General features: G+C 37.7%; 1 protein-coding gene and 1 long non-coding RNA gene across 7 annotated transcripts in view; one reads left to right on the plus strand and one right to left on the minus strand.

The window, feature by feature from the left end:
• grk5 (G protein-coupled receptor kinase 5) overlaps positions 1 to 19,308 on the plus strand; it is a 41,975-nt gene extending 22,667 nt beyond the window's left edge. For 3 of the 6 annotated variants that reach the window (XM_068223804.2, XM_073914068.1, XM_073914067.1), the window contains exons 12-18: positions 52 to 89; positions 1,942 to 2,031; positions 6,297 to 6,505; positions 10,033 to 10,173; positions 13,449 to 13,586; positions 15,090 to 15,266; positions 18,743 to 19,308. In XM_068223804.2, the coding sequence (XP_068079905.1) occupies positions 52 to 89; positions 1,942 to 2,031; positions 6,297 to 6,505; positions 10,033 to 10,173; positions 13,449 to 13,586; positions 15,090 to 15,266; positions 18,743 to 18,805 (856 nt within the window). In that variant the 3' untranslated portion in view covers positions 18,806 to 19,308. The remainder of the gene's footprint in view (positions 1 to 51; positions 90 to 1,941; positions 2,032 to 6,296; positions 6,506 to 10,032; positions 10,174 to 13,448; positions 13,587 to 15,089; positions 15,267 to 18,742) is intronic. The other 3 variants (XM_073914069.1, XM_021479185.3, NM_001173503.1) reach the window with 2 other exon arrangements.
• Positions 1 to 19,666, minus strand: part of LOC141376286 (uncharacterized) — a 501,640-nt gene that overhangs the window by 127,600 nt on the left and 354,374 nt on the right. The gene's annotated exons all lie outside the window — the stretch shown is intronic.

The following is a 19,666-nucleotide window of genomic DNA, read 5'->3' on the forward strand; positions in this document are numbered from 1 at the left end:
GCCTGTTCTGTAATCAGTTTTTTTATATTTTATTATGATTATCTCGGCTAGGGATTTGAAGCCAGAGAACATTCTGCTGGACTATGAAGGTATGTGCACTTCCCTATTCAGCAAGAGACGTTAACTGCTCATTCGAGATCTGTCACATTCCCTTCAGCCTCTCACATTTCCCTTGACTTACTATTTTTAGCATAATCAAACTTAGATCTCTTTATTCACAAGGAAACATTTCTTCAAAAGTGCTTTCGCTATCGTGAACAAGGAAACCAAAGCACTTCAGGGCATGACAATGTTGTTGGCCCTGAAAACTCGCACTTTTGTTTTGTTTGTTTTCCCCTTTTTTATGTAAAGTGAGCTGAGAAAGGTTTCATCATTCTTATAAATATATTATTATATTTCACAGAAACATTTAGAGTTTTATTTCGACGCTTAAAAGCACAGGCATGAATTAGTATCAACCTCTGCACAAATAGATGAACTTAATCTCCCAGTAAGAGCTTAGAGATATGACACGATGCATAAACGTACAGTAAACACTTGCGCCCCATTCACAGGGGGCGTCAGCGTCAACTTTGAATGGGTGACGTCAGGCGTTGCCGAACTGCATTGTGGATCTGTCGGCGCCGCTTCAGAGGCGTTGCTCGCTGCAGAAGTAGGGACTAGCTCAACCTTTCAAGCGCCGACGGAAGCGTCAGCCAATCAGATCGCTGTATGCAAATACACCAGTAAGACAGTGGCCTATTGCTGACTGAATTTCATTGGCTGACGCTTCTATGACGATCCCTACAGCCCCAACTTCAGACACGCCTTCAGTCAAGCGTTGACGCTGAAGCCCCGTGTGAATAGGGAGTCTACGTGTGTTTGTTGCCTCATTTCAGACATTTTCATAATATACACATTAAACTAGCAAAAGATACAGTTAAACAGACTTATGCCTCTTTAGGGAGGATAATAAAACAACTAAATTAACTTATAATCCCTTTTCCGGAACTTAAGCATTCTGACGAGCAGATAAGAGTCTCATATTCAAAATAAGAGTCCCACATGTATCGGAAATATAATAAGCTGTGTTAAACTTAATCTCACTGTGAAATGTTGTAGCCTATTAAATGATGCTTATTTTTGAACACAACAGTCGTTACATAACAGTCTGTTGTGTTCTGATTCGGCTATTTTTCTGTGGTCTTTTACACTCACAGGATTTACATGAGAATGAGGAAACTATTGTGTTTGAGGCTCACAGTATGTCATTTCCGTGTATTGAACTTATACTCTTTAAAAGATTAACAAGTAGGAATACAGAGGTTTGTTTTCTTTTTATAACCCGGGCAACATGACATGACGTGCTGAAAGCGTACATGTAAAAATGTAATGACAAAAAGTGAAAAAAATGAGAAAAACCTCTAAGTGCCGTCTGAAATTTCCATCAAAAATGAACGTTTTTTTTTTTCAGCCTCCTTTGTTTATGTTGAGATATTTCACTGTAAAGACAAGGAAAAGGACTTAAGCTTTGCCATAAAGGATTGTTACTGAACATACACACAGGAGCCTGATAATGCTAATTTTAGAGGAAAATGTCAGAGGCATTTAGAGGTTTTTGCATTTAAACTCTTCAAATATGTTTATGTTTCTTTAACTTATTTTAATAAGTCAGGTTTCAGTTTTGAAAGTTATACAACGTTTAACTTAAAAGTTTGATTGACTTAGATTGAGATGACTAGAAAAGTTAATTTGATTCAACTAAAAAATTTAAGGCAGCAAGAACTCTTTGACAGTGCAGTAGTCTCAATGTTTCAATAATTTTACCAAATTTTTCTCCATAAATAAACAACTAAATGAATGAATAAGTTTGCATGACCTCTTTGAAACTGGATCAGACAAAATGTGTTCCTCTTTTCCTTTCCTGCTGATGTTAATGGATATGTTACTGTTATCCGACAGGTCACATTCGCATATCTGACTTGGGTCTAGCCGAAATCTTGCCAGAAAACAAGCTTGTGAAGGGCAGAGTTGGAACAGCAGGATACATGGGTATGAAAACCACCTTTTAATAAACCCCATCACATATGTCTATCAGCATGTCAATACATTTCAATGATGCAATTAGTAATTTCTAAATGCTTTGAGATTTATATGGATTTTAAGTACAGTAGTGAGTCAAGCATCAGATTACTTATCGAGTAATCAGATTACTTTTCTGACGAATAAATTAGAAAAGTAACTTGAATGCAATTTTAATGACGTAATTAGTCATTTCCAACTGCTTTGAGATTTATGAGGATTTAAGTACATTGAGTCAAGTATCAGATTAGTTATCCAGTAATCAGATTATTTTTCTGACGAAAGAATTGGAAAAGTAACTTGAATACAATTTTAATGACTTAAGTAATAACTTCTTACTGCTTCAATAGAGTCTGGCCGCAGATTTGCACTTGCACCTCCAGGCTTGCACGTTCGGACTTGCACGATCAGGCAACCGCGCTTCCTCTGCAAGTGACTTCATTTACAATCGCCACCTGTGTCTGCTTGCATAAAAGTCCTTCTGTAATTTAATCTTAAGGGTGTCCCTGAGGCGGAAAAATCTCTGAGGTAACAGATTTCATTAAGATCATTGCAACAAACTTCTTATCTGTCACCCTTACCAAAGAGCATAGAATCACGAAGAGGCGACACTCTAGTGCAATTCGGGAAACAGCCACTAGATGGCGTGGCGGCCATTTTGGAATGAAAACACCAACAGAACTACAGCATATTATAAGTCTGTAAAATAAACTATTAAAAGTGCTGATGATTGTGATGGTAAGTGTTGTATTGTCGTCTTTCAGGTTGGATCTCAGCTTTAATGCGCTTTTTAAAGAAATAAATAAAAAACAAAGCAGATATGCTCGCCATTGCAACAGCAATAAGATCCAATGGACAGCCGATCGCCAGGGCCAGACGGAATCTGCGGACGTTTTTTGCTATTTCTGCGAAGAATTTTGGTAAAAATCTGCGGATTTCTGCGGAATTGTTTTCGGAGTATCTAGCCGAGTATCATAACTAAGACCTTAAAATATTTAATAAAAAGTAAGAAATTACTGAATAAAAACTGAATAAATTTATATTTACACATTTACTTAAGTAAATAAACAAAATTAAAGATCTGCAGAAATCTGCGGAATTCTGTGGAAAATCTGCGGAATTCTGCGCGCGCATGTTCATTCTAAGCTCTTTGGCCTAACTCAAGTGCCTTTTTTTTCTAAGCATTTCACTGTGGTTTCTGGCAACATACAGCGACGGTCGCCACATTTGCTATAGTTACGTAAACAGATCATAACGAACCACGAGTGCTTGCTTTACAGTAATGTTACACATCATCTGTGCCGCTTTCTTCCCGTTAAGCGAGTCGAGACGTTCCCTTATCGAGTCGATCTCGACATTATGTTTGGAGGACCTATAACACTGGGCTGGGATCATGTAGAGACTGTTAAAGCTGCACTGCAACTGTGATCCCTGCTGAAAAATCCAGCTTATACCAGCCTAGGCTGGTTGGTTTTAGCTGGTCGACAAGGCTGGTTTTAGAGGGGTTTTGGCCATTTCCAGGCTGGTTTCCAGCCATTTCCAGCCTGGTCTTAGCTGGTCAGGCTGGAAAATGACCAGCTAAATCCTGGCTAAGCTGGTCAAGCTGGTTTTAGCTGGTCATCTCCCAGCCTGACCAGCTAAGAACAGGCTAGAAATGGCTGGAAACCAGCCTGGAAATGGCCAAAACCCCTCTAAAACCAGCCTGGTCGACCAGCTAAAACCAGCCTAGGCTGGTTTAAGCTGTTTTTTTCAGCTGTGATTTCATATGGATGCACTCCTGCGCAGACGTGCTAACTTACCAAGAATAGTTATAAAGAATAGTTTCCAAAGTCGTTCAAGAATCATTGCTGTAAGTCCATAATGTGTATCTGTTAGTTGTAATACTACAACTCCTTGAAATGTTTAAAATAAAAACTAAAATTCAAATTTGCCCTGTGTTTTTTATTCATAACTGTGGAGGAATACCCTGTGTGTATATTTAGACTGATATTTAGTTGATATAAATAATAAGCCTTGCTGGTGTGAATGTTAACAGTAGCCTGCTGTGGTAAATTTACATCAAAGAATATAATCATATGATGAATATACTAACTGCTTTTTGGGTAAGGAGGTCTGTTATGTTGTACAATGCAAGTAGGTTACTTAAAATTGTTTGACAACGTCGTCACTGGCAACGCAAACTTTGATTTATTTGTGTTGATTTCAAGTGATGTGACAGGTGCAGGTGTCGATTGTAAATGACGTCACTTGCATAGGAAGCGTGGGTGCCTGAGCGTGCAAGCCTGAAGGTGCAAGTTCAACTCTGCAGCCAGACCCTTCTCAACTGCTTTGAGATTTTTATGGATTAAAGTACAGTAGCATTGAGTAAAGTATCAGATTACTTATCGAGTAATCGGATTACTTTTCTGACGAAGGAGTTCGAAAAGTAACTTGAAAATAATATTAATAACTTAATAACTTCTAACTGCTTTGAGATGTATATAGATTTAAGTACAGTAGCATTGAGTCAAGTATCAGATTACTAATCGAGTAATCGGATTACTTTTCTGACGAAGGAGTACGAAAAGTAACTTGAAAACAATTTTAATAACTTAATAACTTCTAACTGCTTTGAGATGTATATAGATTTAAGTACAGTAGCATTGAGTCAAGTATCAGATTACTTATCGAGTAATCGGATTACTTTTCTGACGAAGGAGTTCGAAAAGTAACTTGAATACAATTTTAATGACTTAATAACTTCTAACTGCTTTGAGATTTATATAGATTTAAGTACAGTAGCATTGAGTCAAGTATCAGATTACTTATCGAGTAATCGGATTACTTTTCTGACGAAGGAGTTCGAAAAGTAACTTGAAAATAATATTAATAACTTAATAACTTCTAACTGCTTTGAGATGTATATAGATTTAAGTACAGTAGCATTGAGTCAAGTATCAGATTACTAATCGAGTAATCGGATTACTTTTCTGACGAAGGAGTACGAAAAGTAACTTGAAAACAATTTTAATAACTTAATAACTTCTAACTGCTTTGAGATGTATATAGATTTAAGTACAGTAGCATTGAGTCAAGTATCAGATTACTTATCGAGTAATCGGATTACTTTTCTGACGAAGGAGTTCGAAAAGTAACTTGAATACAATTTTAATGACTTAATAACTTCTAACTGCTTTGAGATTTATATAGATTTAAGTACAGTAGCATTGAGTCAAGTATCAGATTACTTAGAGTAATCGGATTACTTTTCTGACGAAGGAGTTCGAAAAGTAACTTGAATACAATTTTAATGACTTAATAACTTCTAACTGCTTTGAGATTTATATAGATTTAAGTACAGTAGCATTGAGTGAAGTATCATATTGCTTATTGAGTAATCGGATTACTTTTCTGACGAAGGAATTCGAAAAGTAACTTAGATTAAATTTTTAATGATGAAATAATTAATAACTTCTAACTGCTTTGAGATTTATATAGATTTAAGTACAGTAGCATTGAGTCAAGTATCAGATTACTAATCGAGTAATCGGATTACTTTTCTGACGAAGGAGTACGAAAAGTAACTTGAAAACAATTTTAATAACTTAATAACTTCTAACTGCTTTGAGATGTATATAGATTTAAGTACAGTAGCATTGAGTCAAGTATCAGATTACTTATCGAGTAATCGGATTACTTTTCTGACGAAGGAGTTCGAAAAGTAACTTGAATACAATTTTAATGACTTAATAACTTCTAACTGCTTTGAGATTTATATAGATTTAAGTACAGTAGCATTGAGTGAAGTATCATATTGCTTATTGAGTAATCGGATTACTTTTCTGACGAAGGAATTCGAAAAGTAACTTAGACTAAATTTTTAATGATGAAATAATTAATAACTTCTAACTGCTTTGAGATTGATATGGGTTTAGATACAGTAGTATTGAGTCAAGTATCAGATTACTAATCGAGTAATCGGATTACTTTTATGATGAAGGAATTTGAAAAGTAACTTGAATACAATTTTAATAACTTAATAACTTCTAACTGCTTTGAGATTGATATGGGTTTAGATACAGTAGTATTGAGTCAAGTATCGGATTACTAATCGAGTAATGGGTTTACTTTTCTGACAAAGGAATTCAAAAACATTATTTTACTTACGTTATTAGTAACTGATTTTTTTTTCGAAGTTACTTACCCAACACTGATTATATGATAATATATATTTGTGCTATTTTTCTGGTCTTCAGCTCCAGAAGTGGTCGCAGGCACGAGCTACGGTGTGAGTGTGGACTGGTGGGGACTCGGGTGTCTGATCTACGAGATGACGGCTAAAAAGCCTCCGTTTCGTAACCACAAGGAACAGATATCGAAAAAGGACCTGGAACAAAGAATCCTGGAGAAGGTGGAGCTGTACGACAAGATGTTTGACGAGGAAACACAAAACATCTGCCAAAAAGTGAGACCACCTTTTAATTCTCTGTGGATTGCTCTGATACAATAAGATTTGTTAATGTTTAAAAGACGGGAATTCTGCTCACCAAGGCTGCATTTATTTGATCAATAATGCTGTTAAATTGTAGAATATTAAATAAATGAAATATATATATTTATATACATAATATAAATGAAATGTAAAAATAATATATTAAATACTTGTGTACTTCTCGTGTGATGTGATACAGTACAACCGATACCATGCCTATGGCTATGGACAAGGACAGCAGTGGCATGGGGGGGGTAGGAGAATGGCGGAGTCGGTTAATGTTGCGTAGGTGGAAGTAAGCAGACCGGGTGATGCTATTGTTGTGAGAATCAAAAGGTAGGATGCTGTCAAGGATGACACCAAGACTCTTGATCTGTTTAGATGGATAAATGGAACAGGCGTCAATAGAAAGTCAAAAGCTGTCAGTTTTGGAGAGTGCTGATTTGGTACCAACAAGCCAAGCCTCAGTTTTTGCACTATTTAATTTGAGAAAGCTAAGAGAGAGCCAAGATTTGATTTCTGCTAAGCAGACTGTAAGGGATGAAGGTGGAAAATAAGAAGAGGGTTTGCCAGAGAGATAGAGCTGGGTGTCATCCGCATAGTAGTGGCACTGTATGTTTTATTTACGGAGAATATTACCAAGGGGAAGTAGATGATAAAAAGCAGGGGCCCCAGGACTGAGCCCTGGGGTACAACCGAAGAAACTGTAAAACGCTGAGGAGTGAATGATTTGAGTTGAATGAACTGAGTGTGGCCAGAGAGATAAGATTTGAACCAGTCAAGTGGGATATTGGTGATGCCATTAGAGGATAGTCTATTGATGAGGGTGCTGAGACAAATATTGTCAAAGGCTGCACTCAGGTCGAGAAGAATGAGAACAGATATTAGCCCAAAATCAGCTGCCAAAAGAAGCTTGTTGATGATTTTAATAAGGACAGTTTCCGTGCTGTGGAGTGGCCGGAAACCGGACTGGAACTGTTCATACAGGTTGTTCTGAGATAAGTGGGTTTGGAGTTGTGCTGCTACAATTTTTTCGAGGATTTTGGAAATATATGGTGAAAAGAGAAGAGTGGATAATGGCTGAAATGAAAGGGATGAAAGAAGGGAGACAGGCTTTAACCAGAACAGTGGGGAGAGGATCTAAATGCAAGGAAGATGACTTAGATTTGGAAATAAGATTAGAAATTTCTGAAGTTGTAGGGAGTAGAAAAGAGTTTTGTGGAATTGTGGAAGTTCAGATATAATGCTCAGAAAGGATTGTGAACCAAGATGCTGGTGAGTATTAAAGATTTTAAAGAATATTAATAATTTTATCTGACAGAATGACACAAATATGCAGACATCTCCACACTTCTCACAATGAGTTACTGAGTTCTCTCAGCCTTACAACAGAGTTTGTTCTTCCGAGGCAATCTGGGAGCATGTTCAGAGCTGCGAAAACATTGTAAAAGCATTTCCTGCTTATTAAAATTTATCATTAATAGTGAAAACAGTTTAATACAGGCTTCTCTGAAACTGAATATTTCACTTTCATTTTATTCAGATTACATCATTATTTTATTTAACAAACCAACACAATCTGACTGCATTTTGGCGCACATATTGGAATGAAGCACATCACCTAAAATGTTATTCGTTATTCTTGTTTATAGATAACTAAAAAACAAAAGATACATTAAAATTAAGATACAAATTACACCAAAAGAAATTCGTTAAAAAAAATAATAATAAGGAAAATATATGAATTATATTTTAGTTTGTGTCCCTCCACTACTATAACTATACGGGTGGATGAGTTGTTTCGCTCTAAGGAAAGTAAGAATTTAATGAATGCTTTACTGTGATTCTTGTATCACAAACCTCAGTCATCTTTTGCTAATCTTTTATTTGTCAGTATTTTAAAGATTTTGTCTTGAGCATCTGATTTTTCCTCAGTGCTGATGTGCTTTCATTTCTCCGTCTCACTCACGGCAAGTTCAGGCGAGGCAGTGTTTAATAAGAAACCCATTTCAGGAAAATATCTAAATATTAAAAAGGAATCATAAGTTAGATCCTATCCTTGTCTTAGAAATGCCCTTAAGTAATGTAGTTAATAGTTGTCTGCTAGCATCAGTGTTTATTGAGATTGAAATAATAGTAAAATGAAATTGAGATAATAGATATCGTTAGAGCAACTCTTGTGACTGCTTTGGGAAATAACTCTTATCGTAGACGTCACGGGATGACTGAGCATGAAGGAACGTATAGTCTGGTACATTTATTACCCACGACAAGTCAAGATTTTATCAAGACAAAAGCACATAATCTGACATAGTGACTTTCATAGCCGACAATAGAAATCGGTTAATCTGACTGGTAGGGATGTAACAATATTGTGAATACCGTCATACCGCAATAGTATTTTTTTTCAATATTACCGTAGGTGCATGACTCAATAAAACTATATTTCTGAGAAAAGTTTGCTTAGGCGAATGAAGCAAACGGGAGGTAGCGGAAACTACAATTCCCATCAGCCCAGGCGTGGCCATCATCCTTTACGGTCTGTTGTCACTACAGATCCAGTCATGCGGAAATGGAGTGTGCTGCTAGTAGCGGGGAGGAATAAAAGCGCTGGAAATGATCGAACCTAAAGCGGGTTTTAAATCGGATGTGTGGAAGCATTTCGGTTTCTTTCTAAAAAGATACGAAAAAGCAGAAAAAGTGACAGACACAGAAAAAAACAGTATGCAGGCACTGCCAGACTGTGTTAAATATAAGTCGGGGAATACGACTAAAAACAGTCATGGGGACTGCAGAACACAGCACACTTGTTAGATTGATGCAGACATTGACTTGTACCGTAAAGAGACCTCTATCTCACTTATGGCTTGTCCTCTCAAGTGGTGGAAAGACAATGCACAATGTTACCCACTGCTGTCAACCTTGGCTAAATCATATCTCTCTGTCCCAGAAACCTCAGTCCCAAATGAGAGGGTTTTTTTCTGTTGCAGGGGACATGCCCAGAGATCCCAGCTTTACCAGATTATAGTTATATGATCATTTCCCTTAAAAAAAAACCATCTCTATCTAAGTGAGTGAGTGATTAAATGTTAAATTTGTTGAGTTTTCAACAATACTAAATTGAAACTTTATTTTTTTATATGATTTAATAGTTTTTTGTTATTAAAATAGAAAAATTGAAGATCCTGTTTCGAAACGTACAGATAGATGGCTAATTTGTATGTCATTGATATGTTCAGTGCTAAGGTAAATAAACACTTTTGGCACTTTTTTCGAGTCTTTTCATTAGTTTTGTTTTTCCTGTAAATTACTCAATAAATAGCATACCGTGCCATTCATACCATTCTGATACCGTTACATCCCTACTGACCGGGGCTTAAGTTGATTAGACTCACTTTTTCAAGTCAGCTAGTGAACTTGAGTTCGTAACCAATGTGAAAGGTTTTACAGTTTCAAATGTAATGTATTTCTGTGATTCAAAGCTGAATTTTGCATTCTAGCTCCTGGCTAAAAACCCAAAGGAAAGGCTGGGCTGCAGATCTGGCCAGGGTGCAGAAGTCATCAAGAGTCACCAGTTCTTTAAAAACATCAACTTCACATTACTGGAGGCCGGAATGATGCAGCCTCCCTTCATTCCTGATGTGAGTGACCATCCTGTGTAAAGTAACTAATTACAAATCCTCATATGACAGTAACTGAGGAGTTTTTCTCAGGAATTGTAATTTACTAAGTAGTTTTTATAAATGTGTACTTCTACTTTCCCTTGACTACATTTGTAGTGCAGTATCTGTACTTTTACTCCACTACTTTCCTTCAACCTGCAGTCACTACTTGATTTTTTGTATGGGGATTAGAAAAATCAATCTTGTGATTCCTATCCACTCAAATCGCACATACAAAATAAATCGCATTTTAATGAACTACCTCAAGACATGGGCGCTTTATAATTGTGGCAAACTGTTTGGTGTACAAAAAGATGTCCAAAATCTTTACTTGCAATGGGCTCTATTTTGACAGGCCATGCGCAGACGCAAACGCTTTCAGGGTGTGTCAGGACGCGTTTTTTCTAATTTAAGGACGGGAAATCTGCCTTGCGCCGTGGCGCGTGGTCTAAAAGGGGTTGAGTTTATTTTCTTAATGAGTTATAGGTGTGTTTTGAGAATAAACCAATCAGAGTCTCATCTCCCATTCCCTTTAAGAGCAGCTGCGTCACGCCAAGAGCGCATTCGCTATTTACAGGACGCAAAGTAAGTCTAAGTGGAAAAAATGAGCATTTCACAAGCAAACAGTTCACAGTTTTTTAACAGAAAACTGTTAAACAGAGCATCTACTGCGTGAGAATGAGAGATAATGGATCACTTTCACTTTCGCTCTTGGATAGGGAAACCTTTACACACAGACATCAATTGGTCTATAAATAAATAATTTTGTTTCTTAAGCGCAAATATTCGTTTCAAAACTATTTCTAAATTCAGTTCTAATTTCCAGCAAACGAATAAATGAATAATAAAAACAAAATGTGCTCAAAAACCTGAGTTATATCCTAAAACACATGCTGTGCCCCATATGGTCTAAAACCTGACAGGTGGACAAATCTAATTTTTTTTTTAATAAAACAAATATAAATATGGATATATTAAATAATACTGCTAATAATAATAACATTATACAACAGCAAATTGTTATGAATGAACTGAAAAAGCCTCCCGAGATGAAGAAGACATAAAAGCAGTGATTTTTCATATTTATGTCGGCTAGAAAATAATATGTTTTGTAATATTTTAATCCTTTATATTTATATTCTATATCTATTCTCATTATATCCTATATATATCCTTAATATTTAAATGTTTTCATATGTAAAGATATTTGCCTATTGCTCTCTTGTGTGTATTAAGCAGTGTGTAAGCGAGGCGCAACTCTGTGCTGGAGTTTAGACCGGGTTTGTTTTGGTCTAATGAAAAATCTATTATAGTTTCTCAAAATAGCGACGCGCCAGCGGTCCGCCTCAGAACCCCTTCCTTTTTAGACCAGAACGCCTATGGGCGCACAAATGAGCGCTAATGCATTTGCTATTTAAACAGCGTAGCGCAACGCCTCAAAACCACTCTTGCGCCAAGCTGAAACTACCAAAAGACTACTGCGTCACGCCTTGCACCACACTGCGCCGGGTGTATGATAGGGCCCTATGACTGTTTCGACTGTTGGTCAGTGATGAGAAGATGACTGATGTTTACTGTATGATGACCGAAATGGCATTAAACACCCAGCAGGCACAGGATGTCAACATGCCGTCAGATTGACATTGTACCCTAACGTCATGGGGACGTTGCATTTGTTTGGAAATGACAATGGGGTTAACATCAGAACTCAATGTCAGGCCAACGTCAATGTCCAACCTAAAATCAACCAAAAATCAACGTCTAATGATGTCACAGCTCACACAGTTGTGTGAACGTTACCACTATGACGTCTATCAGATGTTGTATTGTGGTTGCCATACATCACAGGTGTCAAACTCAGTTCCTAAAGGGCCGCAGCTCTGCACAGTTTAGTTCCAACCCTAATTAAACACACCGGATCAAACTAATTGAGTCCTTCAGGCTTGTTTGAAACCTACAGGTAAGTGTGTTGGAGCAGGGTTGGAACTAAACTGTGCAGGGCTTCGGCCCTCCAGGAATTGAGTTTGACACCCCTGCCATACATGATGAATAAATGTCAGTATTTGACGTCAACAAGATGTGGGTTTAAGATGTTGGTTCGACGTTGGATTTTGGTCACTTTCTAACAACCTAAAATCAACCAAAAATCAACGTCATTTGACGTCATTATTAGACATCAATATAATGTAGATGTTGGCTAGACATTAAATTTTGGTCACCTGACATCACGACCTAAATCTAACCTAATATTAACGACGTGTGCCTGCTGTGAAATAACTAGGAGCACTACAGAATATTACGTTTACACACACATGTACAAATTACATGTAAATGCATCAGCTTTATGCAGTGTAATACTCACCACTCAAGTACTTTGGAAAAGTTTAATTTTAACTCATACTTTGAGTAATATTTACAACAGATACTTTTACTCTACTTGCATTTTTAGGCAAGTAATGGTACTTTTACTTGAGTATGATTTATCAGTACTCTTTCCACTTAAAAAAAATAGGCTCATTTTACTACTCCCCTACCATTTTTAATCCATTCAGCTGATGTCCGGGTCAAACAGGAGCACTTTTAGCTTAGCTTAGCATAAATCATTGCATCAGATTAGACCATTAGCATCTAGTTCACAAATGATCAGGGTTTGAATCGTTTTCCTTTTTAATGATCTACTCTTCTGTAGTACTAAGGCTGACAGCAAAAGGATTATTTTCCAGGCTGATATGGCTGGGAACTATACTCTCATTCTGGTGTAATAATCAAGGAACTTTACTGCTGTAATATCATCGCCAAGTTCATAGCAAAGTTGCTCAAATAATACGCCAGAACGAGTGTGTTTCTGCTGCCATTGGAACATTATGGCTCATTCACTACCATTGGTCATTTCAGATCCATGTGATACTAGAGAGCATTTGATTGGTCAGAAGATTTGATGAGAAACTGAAGTATGAGAGTAAAACTGTTGATCTATGTAGGCGGAAGTGACAAACTACAAGCTTTACATGTTTAAATCAGTGTTATAAATGGGAATTTTGTCACTGTTTTGGAGCACGCTAGCTTATAGATATCCTCGAAGGCTAGCATACTGATGCTAACCTCTAAAATAACGTTATTGTAATTCCACTGGACCTTTAAATATTAGAAAATGTAAGCTATTAGAACACTTTTGGTATATTTTTTTCATTTTATCAACAATTCTGTAAAGCCCATCAGAGCTCTTCCTCATCAGACTTTGTTCTCTCCACCAGCCGAGAGCCATTTACTGTGATGACGTGAGCGACATCGATCAGTTCGCTGCGGTTAAAGGAGTCACTCTTGATGAGGCCGATGAAGCTTTCTACGCCGAGTTCAACACGGGCAGCGTTACTGTGCCCTGGCAGACCGAGGTACGGAGGAAGCATACACTAACACACATACACACTGCAAATACGCCTTTCTTACGGTTTCTAGTCCAAATATCGAATAAATCTTAAATCAAGAAGCATTATCTAGACTAGTGTTTCTCAACCCTGTTCCTGGAGGCACACCAACAGTACACTACCTGACAAAAGTCATGTCGGCTTATATGACAGGCGAAGGCCTTTAGATTACGCTTATTTAATGATTTAATTAGGACCATAAGGTCCCACTTTGCTTAGACAAAAGTCTTGTCACTGAACAGAAATAGTGCTCAATAATGTTGATTTCTGGGGCTGGGCTGGCCAATCCTGGAGCACCTTGGCCTTCTTGGCTTTCAGGAGCTTTGATGTGGAGGCTGAAGTATGAGAATGTGTGTTACCTAGGCCGAGTATGGCCCGCAGCTCGCTCCCGCACATGCGTTTGTGATGCGGCTGTAATGCACTGGCCAGATTCCTGTTAACCATATCTGGCCCGAGTCTGTCTGTAGAGTCCGAGCCGCTTCTGGCAAGGACTCTCCAGTAAGGCAGCAGAACGCGGCTTCAGCCTCCAGAACAAATTTAAAACTGTCATGAGAAGTCGACTTTCCAAGGCGAAGACGCAGAATTTAATGACAACTGCCTCTGCATCAGTCTCTCTTGATGCGTTTGATTACGCACAGGCAAGCACCCAGTTCAGGTCGACGCAGGAGGAAGACATGAAGACAGATATGAGTTATTGTTCATTTGTCAAATAAATAAATGAATAATTTAGGCTATATGCTCGTCGTGCAAGTTTATTATTAAAATATGAATGAAAAAAGCGATTAGAAAATATGCAAATTAATTGACGGTCAATAATAGGTTATGACGGAATTTTTACAACCCTCTCCGTCAAAACGACGGACAATAACAAAGTCTAACACCACCTCTGATATATATATATATATATATATATATATATATATATATATATATATATATATATATTTTTTTTTAATTAATATTAATTTTGTGGCTAAAAAGTATCGGTTCAGGCACCGGTACAGTTTTAAAAGTATCGTTTTAGCACCGGTATCAAAAAAAACCCAAACGATACCCAACCCTAAAATTTAGTGAGTTTTCCACTAAACATAGACAAATGCAATTGAATACATTGCATCAGACATATTTTACTCTCAAAAAACATCTGTTTAATAATAATAAGTCTTAAAAACGGCAAAGGTGCAAGGAGAATTGCTGCATTTGCTTTGGATAAATTCAGATTTTTGTAAACATTACAAAAAAAAAACTTATAATTTTAGTAGTTTAAAGGAAAAACTTGCTTAATTTTGACATTATTCATGAAAACAAGACAGTGTGTTTTGCTTGTCTAAAAAAACTTCTTGATTTAGGATTTTTTTGACATCTGGACTAGAAACAAGACTACAAATCTAAGTAAGAATAGCAGTTTCTTACGGTGCAGTAGGTTTATTCACGTCTGTAATGATCTTTATGTGCACACAATTCATCCAGATGATCGAGACCGAGTGTTTCAAGGACCTGAATGTGTTCGGGCCACACGGGACTAGGTCGCAGGATCTGGACCGCAGTGAACAGATCCAGTCCACTGTCTCCGAGTTTCAGTCCAGCAGTCTGAAAATTCAGTCGCCACTTAGTCGAAGCCGGCTACTGGGCAAAATCTTCAGACGCGTAAGGAGACATTTTAACTGATCATCACATGTTATTACACACAAAATCACCCGAGCAATTCCATGCAAATGTCAACCTTGCCATGAAAAAATGAAGTTTTTACCAGTATAGTGAAACCCTTTCAAGTCTTTTTTATAGGCTTGTATTTTACAGTAGTGTAAAAATACTCAAACATGTCTCTGTAAGTGTTCTCAAACTATTATATGCAACCCAGGCTCATTGTGGAAATGTAGTCCGACGGACATTTCTGGAGACCGCGGAATACGTCCCAGGAGGTACGTACGGCTGCAGTTTTTGTTTTCGCGAATCCGCGTGAGGCCGCTGTTGTGCACTTTTTCGCATTTCAAACGCAGTGCAGTTCGCGCCCGCGCTGTTCTCGCGTGAACCCGCCAGAGGCCGCTGTCTGACTGACCGGATGACTACGCGACCGACCAATCGGTTGACCCGCCCTCCTCCTTCCCTAAACCCAACCAATTTTACCGATTGACCCGCACGCCCGCTCACTTCTCTAAACCTGAGCAACAGTTTACAAAAGGCGTCCAAAATAAGGAAAGCCCTGATTTTTTTTTTTTTTCACCACGTTTTCGGATATCACCACGTTCTCACCCTGTTATGAAACTCGTTCATTAAATTTTTGGGATTCTGTTTTTGTCTTACCTGATTGCTGGAACCGCTCTTCCCCAGACTCGAAACCGATCGCCATGGTCAACTCCTCTCTGCATCTCAAGCCTGCCGATGTACACGGTGAGCTGAGTGGACAAACGGGTTGCAGCAGGAAAGCCCTCCACAAAAATACATGCACCCATACGTACCTCCCGGGACGTATTCTGCTGTCTCCAGAAACGTCTGCGGGACTACGTTTTCAGAATGAGCTTGGGTTGATTATATTTGATTTACCAAAGTCACACAAATGGCAATTTATCACCTGACACATCAATAACGGAGAGATGTCACATCCATAACCAAGCTTTTTCCACATAAATGCAAAACAAAACAATTTATGTTCTATATGGAGAGCCAACATAATAGCTTATGGGATTTAATTCACAGAACTTCTACTATAAACTCGCAGACTTTTTAGGACACGTTCATAACGCAAGTTTATTTTCCTCAGTTAAAATGTAAAATATGTTTACTGATTGATATATTTCTGATCTCATACCTCTATGATTAGTAGTTTTAGAAAATATAAACATGTTTCAATGTTAACATACACTCACCGGTACACCTATCCAACTGCTCGTTACGCAAATGTCTAATCAGCCAATCACATGGCAGCAACTCAATGCATTTAGGCATGTAGACATGGTCTAGACGATCTGCTGCAGTTCAAACCGAGCAGAATAGGGAAGGTAAGGGGATTTAAGTGACTTTAAATGTGGCATGGTTGTTGGTGCCAGACGGGCTGCTCTGAGTATTTCAGAAACTGCTGATCTACTGGGATTTTCACGCACAACCATCTCTAGGGTTTACAGAGAATGGTCTGTCGAAGAGGAAATATCAAGTGAGCGGCAGTTCTGTGGGCGCAAATGCCTTGTTGATGCCAGAAGTCAGAGGAGAATGGCCAGACTGCTTCCCGCTGATAGAAAGGCAACAGTATCTCAAACAAGAGCTCAGAAGATTATCTCTGAACGCACAATATGTCCAACCTTGAGGTGGATGGGCTACAGCAGCAGAAGACCTGTGCTGTGAAGAGATGATACCAAGGTGTACATAATCCTGGACCAGGCCGTATCACGAGCTGATTCCGGAGGAGTGCATGAGACTGATTCCTGAAAACCCCCATAACAAACGAGTCCGCATTGATCCTGTGGTCCAGCCTGACCTCCCGCCAGAGCCCTACTCACACCTGCAGCTTCTCCATGATGGACGGCTAGCATCTACAGCGCCTAGACTGCAGCTCCACACAGGAAGTTTGGCTGGAAGAATAATAGTCATGCTCAACAGAGCCTGGTCTCTCTCGAGGTTTTTTTCTCTCCCATATTTCCAGTACCGTGTTGAATCTATGAAGGATTAAGGCAGTTCTGAAGGCAAAAGGGGGTCCAACCCGGTACTAGTAAAGTGTACCTAATAAAGTGGCCGGGCAGTATATACTTTCTTTGTATGTTTTATGCGTTTACTGCAAATGTCACATTCATAACGCTGGAATTGCTCCGCTACAGTTGAAGAATTTTTATTTTCAAGATTTCTGACTTCAACTCTATATAGGCAAATAGTTCTTTTCAAAATAAAAGTCATGCCAGAGAGTCTGAAGATTCGCATGATTAGCTGAACTACTTTCCTTAATCTTATAAACCCAAAGCAGGTTATTCAGCATACAGAATCATCTTTTCCGTTCTGCCTCGGGGTTTTCAGCACATCTTAGTGTGTACTGCGGCGGTTTCCATCGCTATGCACTGAATTCAACGAGGAACTTCATTACTAACCCTTGATTAAGTGCTTTCAGTGTCACGAGGCAGAAGCACATTCCTAGACACCCCACAGTTTATATTGTTCTTTAATTAACTTACAAGCTGCTTTCCTTCCTTATCACTATTAGCAATAGAATTAGGACACTCTATGAACGTCAGGGTTTGTTATAATGTTTGTTTTAAATATTTGGATATTTAATGTCAATGATTTGTGAATCATGATGATTTACACACCAAATCACGTTTAAGAGAGTTAAGAGTCGATATTAATGTCACATACAGCTGACAGATTTTCTCCAATTTCTGTTTAACAGAAAAAAGATTTTCAACATTTGTAAACAATAGTTTTAAAATCTAATTTCTAATAACTGATTTATTTTATCTTCACCATGATGACAGTAAATAATATTTGAGTAGATATTTTTAAGACACTTCTATACAGCTTAAAGTGACATTTAAAGGCTTAACTAGGTTAATTAGGCAGGTTAGGGTAATTAGGCAAGTCATTGTATGGTGGTTTGTTCTATAGACTATCAATACGAATATATAGCTTAAAGGGGCTAATAATATTGACCTTAAAATGGCTTTTAAAAAATTAAGAACTGCTTTTATTCTAGCCGAAATAAAACAAATGAGACTTTCTCCAGAAGAACAAATATTATCAGACATACTGTGAACATTTGCTCGCTCTGTTAAACATCATTTGGGAAATATTTAAAAAAGAAAAGGAAATTCAAAGGGGGGCTAATAATTCTGACTTCATTCCATAATTCTGTAGACTATCCAAAACAAATATTACTTAAAGGGGTTAATAATGTTGACCTTAAAATGGTATTCATAACATTAGAAACAGCTTTCATTCTAGCCGAAATAAAGCAAATAAGACTTTCTCCAGAAGAACAAATATTATAGGAAATACTGTGAAAAATTCCTGAATCTGTTAAACATCATTTGGGAAATATTGGAAAGAAATTCACAGGAGACGAATAATTCAGACTTGTATATAAATAAAAATGCACCACATGAATAATAACTGAAATCTCTCTCTTTTCTTTATCGTTACAGGCAAAGGACGAGCCAGCAGAACCCATCTTAAGCAAATCCAGCGCGGGTTATGAAAAGCTGTGAGAGAGAACTGCGCTACACCAATCCTGTCCATTTTTAAACTCATATTCTGTTCATTTTCACCTTTTTTTTTTTTTAGTCGTCACTGTTTAAACACTATTGGAGCCTTTCAATATCTTATCACAATCCCTGCTGTCTTTTATTATTAATATTATTAATATTATTACATATTAGAAAAACAGATGCAAGATGTTTTGTATGCTCAATTTGTAAATAAAAGAAACCCAGTGTGTCTTGTACAGTCATTGCATGAATGAATATTGAATTGTAACAATGTGTTACGGATAAAACGTCCAATAAGATACAAGATGTGCAGCACCTGAAACTACGGATACTGGAAGCCTGTGCTGGCATTTCTCCTGCGGTGTTGCAATCAGTGTGTGAAGAGTGAGAGAAGAGGCTTGCATTGACAATCCAACAAAACAGGCAGCACATTTAACACATTTTATGAGTGGTCAGAAACTTGTAAATAACTCATGAAAGAATAAAGTTACATTAAACCCAAAGCACACCATTGTTTTTCTTGTGAAATTCTCAATAAGTTTGATATGTCACATGACCCTCTTCCTATTGAAAAAAACAAAAGTTGGATCCAAGATGGCCGACTTCAAAATGGCCACCATGGTCACCCATCTTGAAAAGTTTGCCCCATCACATATACTAATATGCCACAAACAGGACGTTAATATCACCAACCATTCCCATTTTATTAAGGTGCATCAATATAAAAGGCCCACCCTGTAGAATATAAAGTCATGGTTTATAAAAGACTACGGCTGCTTTCACACCTACACTTTTGTTTCAGAACGTGTCTCGTTTGCCCAGTTAGTGCGGTTCGTTTGGCATATGTGAACAGGGCAATCG

The sequence above is a fragment of the Danio rerio genome, chromosome 10, assembly GCF_049306965.1.
Source record: "Danio rerio strain Tuebingen ecotype United States chromosome 10, GRCz12tu, whole genome shotgun sequence".
NCBI classification, from domain to species: domain Eukaryota; kingdom Metazoa; phylum Chordata; class Actinopteri; order Cypriniformes; family Danionidae; genus Danio; species Danio rerio.